The 19,414-nt window shown below is 25.0% G+C and overlaps 1 protein-coding gene across 3 annotated transcripts in view; it reads right to left on the bottom strand.

The window, feature by feature from the left end:
* Positions 1-7,285: 7,285 nt before the first annotated feature.
* LOC129612540 (glutamate decarboxylase) overlaps positions 7,286-19,414 on the bottom strand; it is a 46,139-nt gene continuing 34,010 nt past the window's right edge. For 2 of the 3 annotated variants that reach the window (XM_055526192.1, XM_055526191.1), the window contains exons 6-8: positions 13,438-13,516; positions 9,479-9,823; positions 7,287-7,821 (exon numbers count right to left, since the gene is read on the bottom strand). In XM_055526192.1, the coding sequence (XP_055382167.1) occupies positions 7,648-7,821; positions 9,479-9,823; positions 13,438-13,516 (598 nt within the window). In that variant the 3' untranslated portion in view covers positions 7,287-7,647. Of the gene's footprint in view, positions 7,822-9,478; positions 9,824-13,437; positions 13,517-19,414 lie in introns of all 3 variants that reach the window. The other variant, XM_055526193.1, reaches the window with a different exon arrangement.

Below are 19,414 nucleotides of genomic sequence, written 5' to 3'. Positions count from 1 at the left end.
GCACTAACTTAGATAAAATTTGATATGGAATAACAATGCACCGTCTTCAAAAAGTTGGACCTACTGTGTTAGACCTTCCCCCTCTGCCCTTTCCGCATATCTCGACTTAAGCGCTACACTTACTTTTCTGGCAAATTTGAGTAACTTGTGGATGTCGATTCCTCGCAGTTCTTTTGCTGAGCGGGCATAATCACCCAAGACTCCCCTCCTCTGGGGTTCAACGCTTCACATTAACCTGGAAGCTGTATCAATCTGTCCTCCAGAGCAGCCTGTAGTACCCTTACACTGAAATTGAATTTGTATTAAATAAAAACTAATAATTTTTATCCTCGATTTTTTTTTTGTCTTTATTTTGTAGTTTTATCCTTTTTTTATGTATAATTTTCTTTTTATTTGTGTGTGTATATATATATATATATATATATATAGTTTTTCTTTATACATTTTAACAACACATAAACATTCACGTTTTTTTTTTTGTATTTTTTTTTTAATTATAGTTTTTTTTTTTTTGTTATTTTTGTTATTGCGAATATAATTTTTGTTTATTAAATCATCTTTTGTGTTTCTTCTGTTGTTGCTGTTGTTGTTCTTGTTTTAACTCTTAGTTGTATGTGAATTACAATATTTTTAAAGAAATAAAATGTCTTCTTCTTTTATTTTATACACTTGTGTTTTTTTTTAAATTTCAAAAGATTTTATTTGTTTTTGTATGTGTGTTTAATTTTTTTTTATATTTTTGTTTTATTTATCAATATTTAATTGAAAATATTTGCAGATTTAAGCAATTAATTTTTTTTTATATTTATAAATTTATTTTTTGTTTTCTTCTTCGCTTTCATATAGTTTTTATTGTTTTTTTATACTTAAAATATTTTTAATATATTTTTTAATATTTTTTTTTTTTGGATTTTTTATTATTATTTTTTTTATACATTTAATGAAACTCTAAAAGCAATTAATTGCTATTTTTTTTTTTATGCAATTAAAAATTATTTAAGAATCAAATAAAAATAAATTTTTTATAACTTTTTATTTTTAGATACAGCTGAGAATGATTTTTTTTTTGGTTCGAAAGAATGAATCCGAGTTTTTGGTTCGAATAATATGAAAATGGAGTTTTGATTTGAAATCTTTTGTAATAAATAATTATATGAAATATGTATATGTTTGTATGTATATGTATATATGTACGTTAAATATAGAATGTTAATTTGTGAATTAATTTTTTAAAATTTTGTTTGTTTCAAACGTACAAGATTAATGAATTATTTGGTATATAAAGCATATCAAGGGTTTTATATCACGGAGTCAGGGTGGAAACTGAATTTTTATGGCATATTATAGGCGAATCTATAAAATCTATTTTAAAATTAATGTAACACATAAGTAATTATTGTAATTATAAAAATGTCATAAAATATTATAAGTACGCAATATGTAATCGTTGTTAATTTTATGTAATTACAAAAAAAAAAAATATGTGGAATTCACAATTTTAATTCCATAATTATTGCATAAATAATAATAGAGAACGTATATAATTGAAAAAAATTGCTTATGTCTTTAAAATTGCAATATAACAGTAATAATACAAAATTCAGCTTTAGAGTTGTAATTGCCGAATTCTTTAGTAAGTACAGTTTTACAGTACTTCATGTTTTATAGAGAATTAATATAACTAAAAAATATAATTTTTTCAACTGAGTTTATTAATTACATTTAAAAACATATCCGGTTTTACCAATGAGTCTTAACCAATATATATTTTTCTTTTGTTATACAAATTTCAAATTTAAGCGCTCCTATCAAATATTATTTTCAAAATTTCTCTTGTATAATTGAATTTATATTCAAAATTTTTTAAAGTAATAAAAAAAATATTTTTATTTGATTTTTAATTAATTTTAAAAGAAACATTTTTTATTTGATATAGAACAAAACAAAAAAACTTTTGAAATTTATTTTACAATTATTAAACATATTTTTCGTTTATTTTCACAATTTTAAAATTATAATTAAGTAATTAATTTTTGAAATTTTTTTGCAATCAGTTCATTTTATTTATTTATTTGTTTTTTAATATTTTTTTTAATGTAATTTTGAAATTTTACTTAAAATCTATATTTAATTTAACTTTTCATTAAGTGTACAGACATATAAATTTTGTATACTAATTAAATTACATAATATTATAAAACACTGTTATTCAGTATGAAGCAATTTAATATTGAAATTTTTAAAATATTGATCGCAATTTAATATTTTTTCATTAAAATTGCATATTTATAGGGTATAATTTATATACATATATTTTTTTTTTGCTCTTCTTAACAGGATCTATATAATATGTTTATATTTCTTTTGCTCTTCTCAATATACATAATTATTTTGGAAAATTGTGAATATTCACAATTTATTTTAATATAAGATAATAAAAAATTACCATATACATAATTTTATATTTTTATTCCAATTAATATAATAATTATTTTTTGTAATAAAAAAATCGAATTGAACACGTATTTAATTTTATAATATAGATTTTTATAATATAAAATATTAATAATTGAAAATGGTAACTGGTCCTATTAATATAATTAAATGACTGCCATATCAAATCTCTCTATATTTTAAATATTAACATTGAAAATTTATAATTATATAAAAATTTATAAATTTTTAATTATTTATATGGGATCTTTAATTTTATATTGTATGAAATTAATTTTTAATTGAATAACAGTATATTTATAAATAAAATTTATAATGGTATACAGATATAATTGTTTTTAGTTTTTAATTAATTCTTAAATTATCAATTATTTTTTTTGATTATTATTATTATAATAATTAGTAATATAAGTATTTGAAAGCATTTTGGGAATTTTTTTTTTGTTAATAATTTTAGTTTTTGTTTTATGAAAAACTGTTACTTTTAATATTAATAAAAATATATAAAATATTTTTTAATTATTTTCTATAATTTTATACTTTGAAATTATTATTGAATAATTAATAAAATTGATATTAATTTATATATAGTAACAAATTATGTGATTAAATTTGAAAAGTCGGTGGAATTAGTGATTGTTTAAATAAAAAATATATATATGTATAGTTATAATATTATTTAATATATACAGAAATTATTCAAAATTAAATTGAAAAATATCAAATATTGCTATCTTTAAGAAGATCAGCCAAAAACCTATATTTTCTCGAAATATTTTTATCAAATTTTTAATGATTTCATGCAATTAGTTTAAGTGGAATTCGGCTTTATCTAATTCGGTATAAGAAATTAGACTGTGATATAAAATAAAATTTGTTATACAGTATTTGTTATACAGTATAAGAAATTAAACTGTGATATAAAATAAAATTTGTTATACAAACAAAAATAATATTAAAAGCAACAATTTAACGTTTTAATTAAAAATTCTCTTGAAATATAAATTCTGTTCCATATTCCAATTTTTCCGAAATGTAATTATGAGTGTTTCAAATTCTCATTCCAAATAAATTAAAATTTCTCGTTCTCATTTTAGGAAAAATGTGGAAATACAGAGAATGGTGGGAAATTTTTTTTTTTTTCTAAATAATTTCAAATTAATTGAATTAAGTAAATTAAATTAAAATTTTATAATTGTTTTAATTATACGATATACATTTTATTTTTTAATTACATACATATATTGTATAATTTATTTTATATTTTACATTTTAATTTTTTTTTTTTTGTTTGTTGACCGTGAATGTGTTCTTATTACAAATTCAATTCGTTTTTTGATTATTTTATATTTTGCAATTTATTTAATATATCAAATTGTGTGTGTGTTTTTTTATTACATTATTTTTGATATATAAAAAAAACACAAATTTTCCACAATATATTCACGTTATTTAATGCCTATACTCTATAATTGACTACCATTTTTTCATATATTAATTGAACATTAGGGCATTTGTTTTTTCATTAAATCCTCTTTTAAAATTTATATATTGTTTTTTTTTTTTCTTTATTTTCGATATTTTGTTTTTTAATTCGTATATTTGTTTTATTTTCAATTTAATATATGTATTTCTATTTATTGCTTATAATGCAAAAGTTATTAATTTATTTTAATAATTTTATATAATTTATATTTAATTATTTGTTATATAATATTATCTACATTTTTTTAATTATTTTATATTTTTTAATATTTATTTATTTTCTATTTACTATATATATGATATATATATGAATATATATATGTATATATATGTATATATATACATATATATATAGTATATATATATAGTATATATATATATATATGAATATATATATATATATATATATATATATATATATATATATGAATATATATATTTATTTTATTCATATATATATATATATTTATATAATATTGTTGAATTTAATTTATTTTAATAAATGGCATCTTTTTTTTTAACATTGTTTATATATTATATATAGGGATTTTATATTTATATAATTTTACATTATTATTATTTCTTTTTTATAATATTTTTTTTTTTTAATATTTGGTATATAAGGAAGACTTTTTGATTTTTGTTGTTTTTTTTTTATTTTTTCATTTAATTTAAATTTTTTTCTTAATATACATTTATACAAGTAATATTTTATTTCATTAAAATACATATATATTAATATATTTTGAATTATATGTACATTAAATATATTAAATAATAAAAATAAATATAATTAATTTATTTTAATTTAATTTTTTAAATAATTAAATATGTTTTTTAATTATTAAATAATCCGGAACAAATAATAATATAAATTAACATATTTATTGATTTTGATACTAATTAGTATCAATCAGGACTATTTAGTGCTAGTGTTAGGCCTACATTTTGGTACTATTTAAGAAAATTTTAATAAGCGTATTCAAATTTTTTCTATATCGAATTGTTTAATATTGAAATGTTTTGTCTATAGCTGTAAACAAAGAAGTCAAGTATACAGCTATTATTGGTGATATTTTTGAAATTCTCAATTTATAAATTCAATTCAAAATTTTCTAATATATTCTCAACACTCTTCAACTTTATATTGAGAAAGCGTAAACTGTAGGCATGAGCATTGAATAAAATATTCACTAGAATTATTTTATTATTATTAATAAAGAGAAGAGAAATAATTTTGAGTAATTAAAATGAGATAATATTACAAAAATATTAAAATGAGAATTAAAAAATAATTAATGTGAATTTCACAAGTATACTAATTTATAATATTAATTATTTGCATAATAAATTTTTAATAAATATTAAATAAATAATAAAATAATAATTTTAATTTAAATTTATATTAAATTTTAAATTTATTTTATTTAAAGTTTTTTTATTAAAAAATATATTATAGCAATTTATTTCTCTTTTTTTTTAGCAAAATTAGATAGGTTTTCTTTGTCTTTTTCATTCAAAATGACGCATTCACAGAAAAAAATTATATTAAATTCTTTTTTTTTTTTTTTTTAATTATAATTATGTAATTAATTTATTTAAGCGTTTTATATGGAATTATTTATTTATATAATGTTAATTAAACGCGATTTGATATGTTAATGATTGAACAAAAGATTCTAGTAAGAAAAGCAAATTAGAATAAAAGAAGTTAAATCATAAAAAACAAAACGTACGATCGTTCCTTTCAACGAAAAATTGTAGTCGGGCATAGTTGAGCACAGTTTGGCAAATTGAACGCCAATCAGGGTTAAAAACTTTCCAATAAATAAAGTTAAAAATTGAAGTTTTTATTTTATATATCAAAATCTGAAGCCATCTACCGGAAAAAATTTTCGTAACTATTTCGTAAATATTCGTATCTACACTTTTACATGGTGTACTTGGTTGTACTTAGTTGTACTTGAGTGTAGAAAGATGTAGTTGTGAACCGTAAAAGGAACGCTTACAATAAATGAATAATTTCATTATATAAATTTTTTGATAATAATTAATTATTATGTATGAAGGTATGTACATAATAATTATATTGTATAGTATATAGGTACTTTATCTCTTTCATTTCGTTTAATTTTTTGATTTTTTTTATTCATGTTTTATTATTTAAAATATTTCTGGTTTAATTTTAACAATTAATTAAAAATTTATTTTATAGAATTTTTTTTTGCTTTTCTTTCATAATTATAATATACATACATATATTTTTTTTAGGATTTATTTTTATTTATAGAATTTCATTTCATAAAAATTTAATTGTAATTTTGTTTTATTATTAACTTTTTTTTTTTAATCATAATAAATAGAATAATAATTACCGTCTCTTTCTGAATTCATATAATAGTAACATTCTCATAAAAACTGACATAACAAGCAATATCTATGTATATAAAGACATTTATTTATAATACAATATAAATATGTATGTGTGAGAACATTTAAAAACGCAATATAATAATATAATCATTATTATTATACGTGCATAATTATTATTATATTATGCATGATAATTATTATGTGTAATTCGGGAAATTATAAATTTATTCAATATTGATATTATGTATAGTATGTATATATGTAATTGTGTAGAAGATGCACATTTTATGTATATATACATCATTAAAATACATAATATTGTATAATAATTATTATCGTGAATTAATTATGAACAAATATAATAGATAATAGATAATTTTAAATTGTTCTCCAAAAAAAAAAAAAAAATATTATAAATTAAAATAAAATTTTTAATTAATTATTAAAAAATTTATATAATTAATGTATAACAACTTAATAATTAATATTTATATTAATATAATTAAAATTAATTTAATATAATATAAGCAATAGGAATAAATGTTATATATAGTTTAATATTCTGTTATACAAACAAAAAAACAATTTTAATTTAATAATATTTTGGCTGATATGCTTTTATCCAAAAGATAATCTTGGTTGGGACATCGTTTGAATCAATTCTTTTTTTTTTTTTTTTTATTATATATGTGATTTTTTTTTTTTTTAAATATTTGATATTTTTATAAACATGTATGAATTTTTTAAAATTAATATTTTTTTATTGAACAATTTATTTATTTATAATATTATTTTGTATATAACATAATAATTATGTAATATGTAATTTATGTATGCATATATATATATAGGTTTTTTGTTATACAAAGTAAATATTACATAAAACCTTTCTCTTCAAATATTTTTACTATATAATTTTTCATATATTTTTTTCTTTTGCATAATTAATTAAAATTAATTTATTTGATTTGATTTTGTTTTCATAATAGTTTGAATTTATCGGAACTTTTTTTATTTTCGTTAATTAAATTTTTTTGTTTTTTTTTTTTGTTATATAATATACTTAAAATATAATGTGCACAATGTATATAATATAATATAATTATATATATATATATAATTTTTTTTTTTTTAATAAATCAACAAATTTAAATTTATAATTTCTTTGGTTTTCTTTTTTAAATATAATAATAATAATATATGTGTTTGTTTCTCTCTTATATATGAGTTTCTCTGTTCTAAATAATATATATTACTATTTGTTTTTTTTTTGTTATATATCAATAGTTATAATATATATTATATATATATATATATAATTAAGCTAAAACTAATTTACAAGTCATCACCTAAACGATGAATTTCATCAAGCATGAAATCGACATCCTTTTCTGTAACAGCAGCTGATGATATAATTGATCTGAAGAAATTTGGTCTTCTATCATCTGGTTGATAGCCAACCATTAAGCTACCTTTTTGCATCATACGTCCTTTAATAATTGGGCAGATCTAAAATTTGCAAAAAAAAAAAAACATGTAAGTAGGTTTTAAAATTTTTGTTTTATGAAAAATTTTGTTTCATCAATGTAGAAAGGATTCAAAGAACGGAACAAATTATATTATTGATACCGTAATAAATGCATACACGAATTTATTAAACAGTGATAAAGGTGATGTAAGCTTCCGTGCTAATGGCAATGTCGGTTATGCGAAATCCCTATCCTGGTAAATCGGCTCTGCTAGGACTGACCCTCAATTGGGACACCACAACAACCTCAACCTACCACAACTACATCGGTAAGAATCTGTCGTCATCTCGTCTAAGGACTCCAGTGAAGAGACGACTAAATCAGCTTTGATAAAGTGCGTATGTAGCGCACGAAATATATTAGCAAAAAATAAAAAAAGTATTTTATTCCGAATACAAGGAAGTTTTCTTTTCATACCAGTAAAAAACGACTAAATCGACGACTAAATCTTCATCTTTGGAAAAAAAATCCAAAGGACTGGGTCATATCGTTGAGAAGAGGTTTTTTAAGGCCAAGTATATATCTGATCAAGATTTTCCGAAATAAGACTGAGGGAAAACTTTACGAAAAGGATGCTGAGAAAAAAAATCAAATATCAGAAGGTAATTGATGAATTCGAATCATATAGAATCTCCAAAACTCTTGAGAATATGAAATACATCAGCTCTTGATCAGGATGATGAAAAATATGGTCAAAAGAGGAAGAGGTTGAAGATTCACAAACCATATTTATTCTCAACACAAACGACCGATATCAGGCTCAGAAAAGGAAGATGAAGAAGAACTGTTTTTTGTCGACGAAATCAGTTTAGGGGTCATCGACAGAAAATTGTCCAAACTCAAACTGTCGACGGAGCTGTGGTGTAAGGTAAAGTCGAAGTTATCGGGGATGGAATTGGAGCATTTGATAAGCACCGACGGATGATAAAATTCGAGGATCAACTCGCGTCAACATCGCTCTAATATAAGAGCTTTGGATACACAGTGACAGGATTAAGAGACTTGGCACTCGGAAATATAACCTCTTCTACAAACTAGTAGTGCCTGCATTTTAGTTAAAAAGACATATTAAGTTCTTTCTTTGCTCTAATTCCAAAAATGAGGATATGAACTTGGCTTATATGGCCTATGATGGCCTTGCCCCTCTGCCAGAAGGCGGTAACATGATGTCGAAAGTCATAGCCAAGCGGTTAAGTTTAATTTTTGGTTGTGTTGTGAGAGGTGAGTCCTTATATGATTTTATTTTAAACAACAGTTTACAAATGGCGAATAGGAGTAACACTCCCACTTTTACTTTTCCCAGCACAAACACCTTCGTTGTGCTTCTTTTCTAAGGGGTTTTGCTGCGATGTGGACAGAGGAGTTTAGTGGAACCCTTAATTTATTCGTGAATACAAGTTTCATTCATATTAGAATTTTAGAAATATTATATCACTATACAATTCAGCAATTGGCAGTTATTAGCAGAAATGTGTAAAAAACTTAATTTTATCACTTTTAAATTTAATGGTAATTGCATGAAATTGCATACTTAAGAAATTTAGATTGAACATAAGAAATTCTTTCAAATTTATTTTATAAATTATCATTTCACTCATAATTTCTTATGCGGTATACTTTAAATTTAAATTACATACCTTTCCAAGTTCCATTTCCTTTTGTCTATCATGTGGTATACCACGTAATCTCTTTGGAATATACCAGAATGAAACATTAACGCATTCTGGTTCCAAAATTAAATGAAATTTATCAGATTGTTCTTTAATTCTTCGTACTTGATATTGTGCCAATTCCATTAAACGATCCTGTTGTTGCTCAAAACCTTCAGTACCTTTAGAACGCCATTGTAACCACAATTTAAAGATATCATTATGTCGTCCGCATTGAATAACTTTATCACCGGTATCATATTGAATGTCATATTGTTTATCAGTCATGAATAAATATTCAGCAGACATTTGATTACAGCTAAGAAGAAGGCCCTTTTTTTTTTTTAAATAGAAAAACAAAAAGAAAATTAAAATTAAAATTTCAAATTGTTCCAATATATTAAAGTTTATTTTTTGTTTTTTTATAAAATTATTTTGATTAAATAGATTTTTAAATAAAATTTACAATCAATAAGAATAATGGTAAATGTAAAGAGAATTCGAGGTTTTGTTTTATTTTTCAGTTTCTTTGTTGAAAGGATAAAGGATTTAGGCTTTAATATAAAAGGAAATTGTTCCTAAAGTAAATAAAATAAAATGTATTGCATATTTTCTCACGATTATTTCATGTAACATTTAACATTGACATGTTTTGGCACTTAATATAATGAAGGAATTTATTATTGAATGATTAAAATACCGAAAAAATGATATTTGATGATATTATTCAATAGATGGGTGAGTGAAAATTTCAGAATTACTGTAAATTGTAATAAAATTAAAGTAATGGAAAAATAAATTTTTACTAGAAAATTTTAAATGTGTGTATGAGTTATGTCTGAAAGGATTTAAATAGGGATTCATTTAAGGTGGGATTGAAATTGTAACGTTTTTAAGTAATTACAATATAATTTTTGAGGATTTTATATGGATGGCAGTTGTGTTTTTGTAGTACCGGTGAAGTGAAGAGTTCTCCCTATGTCGGGCGGCAAGGCTCATACGATTACGATGACTATTTAATATGGCTAAAGCTGTTTTGTAAAAAGCATGTGCAGAACCTCTGGAAAAGAAGTGTAAAGAAAGACTAAATTGGTGAAGCATTAAAACACCAAAAGATTGAGAGGATTTTTGGAAAGTAAATCATTTGAAACGAGCATAAAAATTCAAGAAACTTGGAAGAAATGTTGTAAGATTGAGAAATACCTTACCATAAACTGGACTCTGAGACTAAAATGTCTTATAAATTCTGTAAAGAGGCGAAAATGAAACCTTATACATTTGCGCAACAAATGTGAAACATTGCTCCACAGAAGAACATCTAAGCCGCGAGTGTCTTACAAGTTTGAAATTTATTTTACAAAAGAGAAAAAACTCACAATTTCTAAACAAATTGAAACTCTTTTCTCTATCAAAGAAATTGCTTGTTTTTTTATGAAATTTTTCAACTATACAAAACTCTTTTCCTTTCAAACATTTTGGAAACATTGCAGTTAATACGAATAAAAAAAATTATAATAAATAAAACAAAATTTTTAATTAAAATTCTTTAAACAACTGTGACCAATGTAAGTTTGTTGTAACATATTGTAGATAGAAAAAAAAATACATTCAACAATTTTAATGAGGGTAACCAAAAATAATATTTCACGTTTCGAACTTAAATACACCAATATATACATGAACGCATTTTGCTTACGAAAGCATAGATAACGTTATTGAAAATTTCTGGAATTTTCAATTATAAGTCTGCAGTATTTTTATAAGCGAATTTTTCAAAAAAATGTAGTAGATCAGATTTATATGGTTTTTAAAATAGCACATTTCTCTTAATCATGTCAAAAGTCTTCATAAATAAGTGCCTTAGATCAATCTGCAGAATATTCTATCCGACAAAAATAAAGAACTCGGCCCTTTTGGAATTAACGGGACAGGAACCCATAGACCTTCAAATCAAGAGAAAAAAAGGAAATGGATTGGTCACACGCTGAGAAGAGCAGAAAAGAATATTCAGCGAAGGGACTTAGAGTGGAACCTTCAGGGCAAAGGAAAAGTGGGCAGACCAAAACAAACATGGCGAAGGTTAATAAATAAAGAAATCGAGGAAAAAAGTCCGCAACAGGGTCAGATGAAGAAGCTTTGTAGATGCCCTATGCTCCTTTGCGAAGTCTTGAATGTTTCAAATGTCAAATCTAGAAATTGTAATTATCTTTCAAGATTTAAGCCTGAACAATAAAATCGATGTTGTACTGAAATAATTGAAGTTTGTTGAACAGAGTTCGAATTTATAAAGTTCGAAGTTTGGAAAATTTTTAAAATTTGAGAAGCAATAACCTGAGAGACGAGCAAGAAATTAAATAATGCGATAACAAATTAAATAGTTTTATGTAACCTGCTAAAATTTGATGTTGGTTCCGATTCAGTTCCTGTGCAGGAGAAGAATAACTTTTGAAACTAAAGAAAAACCGGTTTGAATAACTGTTAATGCTGAAAAGGCAATACAATAGTTTGCCCATGACTTCCTTAAACAAGAAATAAATTGATATCTCTTTGCGTTAAACCTATATCAAATAATAAAGCCTACATAGACATATGGTATACAGATATGGGATGTCAAGTAGCCAAGCTTAACACTTATCAAGCAAATACAAAGTTTCCAGAATAAGGTGCTTCGTAATATGGTGGGTGCTCCTGCTGGTATGGACGCAATATTGACATTCATAAGGATTTGTGTTATGAAGTCTAGGATGCGTTTGGACCATCATATGAATGTTGAGGCCCCTCGACTTATAAAGGAGAGACGATTTCACTTTAAATGCTGAGACATGTTAAAACATTATTTTACGGAAATTCAGAAAAAACAATACGGGATGTAGAGGAATAGCTTTCAATTTTTCAAGGTGTAGAACTTTTGTAAATGGACAGAAAAATATCCGGACGGCATGAAACTAATAAGCACATTTTTTTGAGAAATATTTTTGAATTGAACTAAAAATATAACAATACTTATATCGTTATATTCGGATGATATTTCGTATTCGGCAGCAATAGCAATTTCTAATATGAAAGAATGACTTTAAAAAAAATTATGCATGTATTTAAAGTTAAACTAATACATGGCTGTCGAACAAAAGAAGGACCTTAAGCTTTTTATTATTCTTGTTTTACTGAATACTGCAATTTCAGTATGCAATTATTTAAAAAACAATTTACTCATAACACTAGTATAACTAACGGATGCTGTCCTTCGTCCTTGTTCATACATCACATTGGAAAACACTTTCTTCTACATATTTTTAATATTTTGTTTTTTTTTTTTCCGTTCTATTCTTAAAAGGATCTACTTATAAGAAATGAAAAAAATGGTACATTAAAGTATTATTTACGGAAAAATAACTTCTTTATTCTACTGTTTTTTTGGAAAACACAATAAACAATAAAATATAGGAAAAATCATAGAAATGATTAAAGAGAAAAGAGAAAAAATAAAATGCCTATACGAATTAAATTCATTTTTTTTTTGCTCCTTGACATTGCTAAAGGATATTATAATATTGAAAATCCTTTAATGTACCAAACAGCTGACAATGATGTACAATAGAATTATTAATATGAAGTATTGTACAGTAAGTACATAGAAATGAGTGAATGAATTTGCATTTGGTGTCCTATCGTCCTCACTTACATACAATAATATTTTTTGCAATGATAATCATAAGGGTGGAAAATCGATTGCACAACACCCTCTATAGAAAATTGTTTCCTTTAAAAAAAAATTTTGTTTTTTAGTTTTTAGTCTTTTCCTGTTTTTTAATTTAAAAAAGAGAAACCAAGAACAAGGGTATATGAACGTCTCGTAAATTAGGAAAGGATTTTTATTAAAAATTCGATTTCTCCTTTGGATTTGCTGTGATTTCTATGAAAATATAATAATGAGAACATTAACTTACATCTTCTTTAAAGTGAATTGTAGAACACTGAAGCAAGGCGCCCATTAATTTATGTGGATTCCAAGTAACAGAATCGGCTCTGAAAAATAAAATTATTATTAAAAAATTTAATATTTTTGCTAAGTAAATAATTAAAAATATAGAAAAATTAAATAATTTTAGGAAGGAACATCTTTAAGAAAGTAGAATATTCTTCGTGTAAAGACGTCGAATTGTTTAAAGATGTCAGGGTGGTGTCTTGTATTTAATATTTTATTTTATATAGTTTCCCACAAATAGAGTTCATAACAAAGATAACATGTACTGATGATACAGGAAGGTAGTGGAACTAATGGGTGGAAATGCTAATGAATTTATAAGAAACTTGGCAGGCTGCTTGTGAACTAAAAATGGGATATAGAACAAAACGAGCAGAAATCATTTTATGTAGATTTGAATAACATAAAAATTGACTACCCGTTCTTCAAATAAATGGCATTCAAAGATTATAATCTTGCAACAACAAATGAATTACCAAAATAGATGACTTGGAAAATACGGAAAGTTCAGGTGTCTTCTGAAGACTTCACTGTTAATGCTCAAAATAAAATTTCAAAAAATATTTAACCTTATATTTAAGGGAAACTGTTCTTAAAGAATTCAGTTCGGGGTCAGACTAGGCTATACCCACTCTCGTAAACACATTTGAAAATGGGATATTACGGGATCTTGTTTACGTCCTTTAGTATGCACATAACGATCTCTATATAGATAGTGATTCTAAGTTACTCAGTTTTGGATAATAAAATTAAAATTTACTTATCATACAGTTATTTTGTTCTCTGGCGTCAATATCGAGGCGGCTCGCTCAATTAAAAGTTGAAAATTTTGAAAGTTAAGCGTACAGAAATTGTCGATAGACTTATGTTACTGCTACTGCAACAATAACTATCGAGTGTGACGTTGGATCATATTCAAAACTTTTGAAAATACATAAAGTTCTAATAAAATAAGTAGCTATTCGTTTTCGTACATTTTTGTAAATTCATTAAAGCGGGTGTTTCTACATGGTTAGAGCCTCATCCTATATGGTTATACAATAACGGTTATTAATACAATTTAATAGGAAACCATATTCTTTTTATATATTTAACCGTAGTGTTTTTTATCAATTTCATATTTATTTTTATCCAGCGATTATTTTTAATCTTTAAATATAAAAGTCATTAGCATCCCATTATAAAAGCAATTTTCAAAAAATAGGAAAGTGCTGATTAGTTTTTTAATAGGAAAAAAATGCGTAAATATTGGTCATGAAGGTTAAAAATGGTAGTGTGGGACTTTTTAGATTGCTAATATTATCGCTTTCGTTATGTTTGTGTACTCTTCACATATTTTCCGAAAATTCTTTAAAATAATTTCATTTTAATTCAAAAATAATACAAAAAAAAAACAAATTTTTTAGGACTGAACAAACAAAGATATGAAAATTTCCTAAATTATTCAAAAAAAAAACAAAACCAATTTAAAATACTCTTTACCAATTTAGAATTCTTTTCGAATAATTGTAAATTCTTTAAAAAATTACAATGAAAAATATAACAAAGACAAAAACAGTAAAAGAAACAAGAATTTCTAAGGAAAGTTGTTTTATTGAGAACAATGTGTTGAGGGGTTGAAAGATCAAAATTAAACAGAAATAAACACAGAAAGTTTTTAATTCGGAATGCACATTAAAATTAGTAAAAAAACTTGTGTAACTGTACCGCAGTTGTATAGGTATTCCTGCAATGGATTAACAAGTTAAATTGAAAACAGAACAAGAGCGACTCTCTGCGGCAAAACGTCCCAATTTATATAGAATTCAGATATATAAAATGGACTGCTCAGAATAAAGCGAAATTATCACAGCGGCGGTAAAATAATAGCTTTTTTTTTACATCATCTGTTTCCATGTGTGTCGGACATTATATGCAAAATACTGAACAGTTGATTTTGCCGTTTCGCTGTTGTTCTGCATTAACAAAAGGAATTGTCCGCCATTTCCGTTCACCGTTTTGACTCCGTTTTTACACTTAATTGAAGGAAAAGTGTTGCCGTAAATAAAAAATTTTTACAGATCCAATCATATTATTTGCGAATTAGTTTATGTTCACAGTCTGAAGGTCAATGCATTGAAGAGCACCCTACTTTTCGATTTGTGAGTTATTTAATTGTATAATGCTTGTGGAGAGGGATTACGTGCCCAAAAGGATGTCAAAATTTTGTTTGATGATCAACCTTAAAAATGGCCCCTATTCCTACGATGGCGCCAAACTCTATAACACTGATGAAGATTGCTGAATGATTCACTCTAAAATTATTTAAGTATTTGAACAGACCGCAGGCAAAGTCAGTTCTAGCTTATTCGTACTTGGTACCGTTCTTGATCCAGAATTCACATGTGTTAGAAATGCAAAATTTAAAATATAATATCCAACTCTTTAATTTTTTTATTTCTGTTATGGAAATTTAAAACAAAAATATTCTAAGCATTGATGTAATTTTTAACTATGAGAAGTGCTCTTGCTTTTTTAAAACAAAATCACAAAACCAATAACCCTCATTTTATATAATTTTTTAAAAGCTCTCTTGAGCCCTCATAAAACAACACATTATACGATTATATTGTGTATAACATGTATATATACTTTAATGTATGAATGTATATACATTTATATATATATATGTACGAATTTGTACTATCTGTGTACCAACATTTCCTTCCGTTTATATTTACTTTTCATATTAAAAAATCTGTATAAGGATAATTTGAATGAAAATTTTATGTACTCCATGCGCTCTGCTTTTAACAGTATGGAATTTTTAAACATTTTGTTTGCATACTTCTCTGGGTACAGGATACTATGTATTTTAAGTGTATTTAAAAATGAGTGATTTTTTTTTTCTTCTTCAACAAAAACTCAACCCTCAAATCAAATACATTTTAACGTGTTATATGCTTCTGTATTTATATTTTGTCGCTGTTACTTTTTATTTACCGTTTTTTAAGTGTTAAAGGATTGACTTTTTAATCTCATTTGGGTTGAAGAACACCTGAGAATGTGAGGATAATTTTATAATAAAATAAATATTTTATATTTATAGATAATGAAGAACAAAAAAATAATATTAATAAGAATTGCTCTGGAATTTGAAAAATGAAAAAAAAAATTACTTTATATTATGTAAGATTAACATTTAAAAACAATTAATTATTGTAATATTACAAAAAATGTAAAAAAATAGAGAAAAATGTGTAAGAATTTCAAAGAAAATAAGTGAAATATTTTGGGGACGAAACATCGCAATAAGTAAATAATAATTATTATGTAAGTATGCGTACTATAACCTTATATATTCTGTTTTAAAAGTGGTGTTTTATAAAATTGTTAAAGAAATGAAAAACACAAAAAAGTTTTCGTTGAAGAAATTATTTGGTCTACGGATTGCTCAAGCTTATTGTGCTGCGGTGTGGCTCAGATCAAATACGAGTAGGATCAATATGATACTCCTACCAGGAAAAGAAGCCATCTGCGTGTGATCCGTGTACACGGAGAGGAGGTGAAGATGAGGAATGAATTAAAATATATTGCAGTTATTGTTGATAATAAGCTTTATTGGAGGAATGATGAGAAGGTAGTAGTTGCAAGGGTCACCAGAGCGCTCATGATATGGCGATCCATCTTAGGAAGACCGAGGGAATGCTCCTCACTTATAATGAGTTGGATGTATTAAATAATGATTATTGTGGTCCTTGCGGGGTCTAAGTATGAAGCGGAAGGACTTCTTCCAAGGCGGGCGCAGAGTATAGAAAAGTTCGAAAAACTTGCATGCATCTGCATTAATGGAGTTATAATAAAGTGCTCGACAGCGGCAATGAGCTTGAGGGATCATGAACACCTTTTAAGGGACGTCCCATTTCTGCTTTTGCCAATGGACGATGTGATTAGAAATTACAGCTTTGAGAAATTTTTTTTGTCTCAAATCAGGGCAATACGAAGACTGGAAAAATGAGTCTTTGAGTTACCCGATTAGATCGCGAACCACAAAGTAGTATACTGTTGGGTTGAAAACCTCGTTTGGAACTAACTAAGAAGAATATGCGACAAGGACGAAGTACTTTGAGTCAATGGGAACGTATTTGAGCTACTTCCAGATACTTGCATGAAATTGATGTGCCGTGTAAGTTTCAATCTGGAAAGGAGTTATCAGGGACATGGAATAGCGATCATATCGGGCAGTCATATCGGTTCGCTGATATTGTTTTGATAGGTTTAGTGAGTTAGACAGGCGGAACCGAGCTACATTGTATTGGATGGTAAGTGCGGCACTTTGATATAGAGAGTAATGAGTGTGCTATAGAGAGTAATGAGTGGAGGAGGACAATGTTCCTTTTAGGGTCGGAACTATTTTATGCAATTGGGCCGCGAAGGATCTGGGAGGAACTCACGAAAGAGGTAGGGGAGTGAGATGGAAGCCCTGGACAGGCTGGGCTGAGACAGGACAAGGAGCCTCATGATGAGATTGGTTCGGAAGGTAAATTTCTCGGTGATTGTGAACGGTTGTTTTATGTCAGAAGAGAGTCTCTGATCGATACTCACGAGATACTCTCACAGATAATTAAAATTTTATTTAGAAAATCCAAGAAAATATTCCGAATAGAAAAATATTTAAATTTTAAAAGTTTGATGCTTATAAAAATCTGACGAAAAATCAAATGAAGTTTTAATTAAATATGTCCTTGCATAGCTTGGTGACTATGATTGACACATTTTTAAAATGTCATTAAAAAGTAAAAACACTTTTCCTTTTTTTTTATTGGGAATTCAAAATTCCATATTTATCTATATAATATGGTAGTATATAATATTATTGGTAAAAAATTTTTTTTGAATATCGATGATAAAATATAGATTAAAATTAAAAAAATGAAAAAATGAAATTTGATAGCATGCCATTAAAAATAACTAGGCCATACAATCGGTGACAAAAATTTTACAGATTGTCATGTTATTTGATTTTATTTTCCAAAATATTGGAAATGAGAGAATCCCAAAATAAAAAAAACTTTTACCAACAAACTATAACACTTTTCTCAAAAAATATCCTTAATAAAAATAAAGTGTTGGGCTCATTTATTTGCCAATGGATACCAGACCTACTTATCTAGGTTCCTCTATATTATATAAACTTGAAAACCGTTTGTAGTTTCAACGAAATTTAATGTCCTTCAGAGAAAAAGGAAAGAAAAAATAAAGTTGGGTCAAACCAATGGTTTGTATTGTAGCACTTTTCCCTTCAACAAGTGAAAAAACTGTTTTTAAAAACACTCTATGTATATCCACCACACTATTAAAATTATTTTCATTTATAAACGAAACTATTTCTAGGATTGCATATATTTAGGATGAACCATTTATGCAGTCTTTGAAATAAAGCAAAAATTAATATAAACAGGGGTTAACATAATGCTCGATTTTAAGGGTTAATTGTGTGAGTTAAGAAAAATAATTATATTTTTTAATGTCATGGAATTTACCGTTAACTTTTTGCGTTTATGGAAATTTGAAAAAGACGGACGGACGGACAGAGTGAAACTAATAAGCACTTTTTTTCAAAAATTTTTTGGAAAGGTGTTAATTAAATATTTTTCCAAAAGGGAAGTGAAAAGAATTTTTTTTTTAAAATGAAAATTTTATAAAGAACAAAAAATAAATTCTTTTTAAAGAAAAATTAATTTTCCCCAAAAAAAAAATATTTTTTTTTCCCTTTTTTTTTATTTTTCCTGAAAGTGTCATTTAAGTGATAAAATACACAAATAACATTATAATATTTATTTGAACATTTTCAAATACACACAGTGAAAATGTCAGCTTCCTTCTATTTTTTTTTCAAGCATCAATAATAAATAACAAAAAAAAAAAAGTGGGGTGATTGTGTTTATGTACAGATTGTT

The sequence above is a fragment of the Condylostylus longicornis genome, unplaced genomic scaffold (genome assembly GCF_029603195.1).
Source record: "Condylostylus longicornis isolate FDR11 unplaced genomic scaffold, ASM2960319v2 ptg000074l, whole genome shotgun sequence".
In the NCBI taxonomy this organism is placed as follows: Eukaryota; Metazoa; Arthropoda; class Insecta; order Diptera; family Dolichopodidae; genus Condylostylus; species Condylostylus longicornis.
Note: the sequence above shows the minus strand (reverse complement) of the source record. Positions and strands in the feature narration are given on the sequence as shown.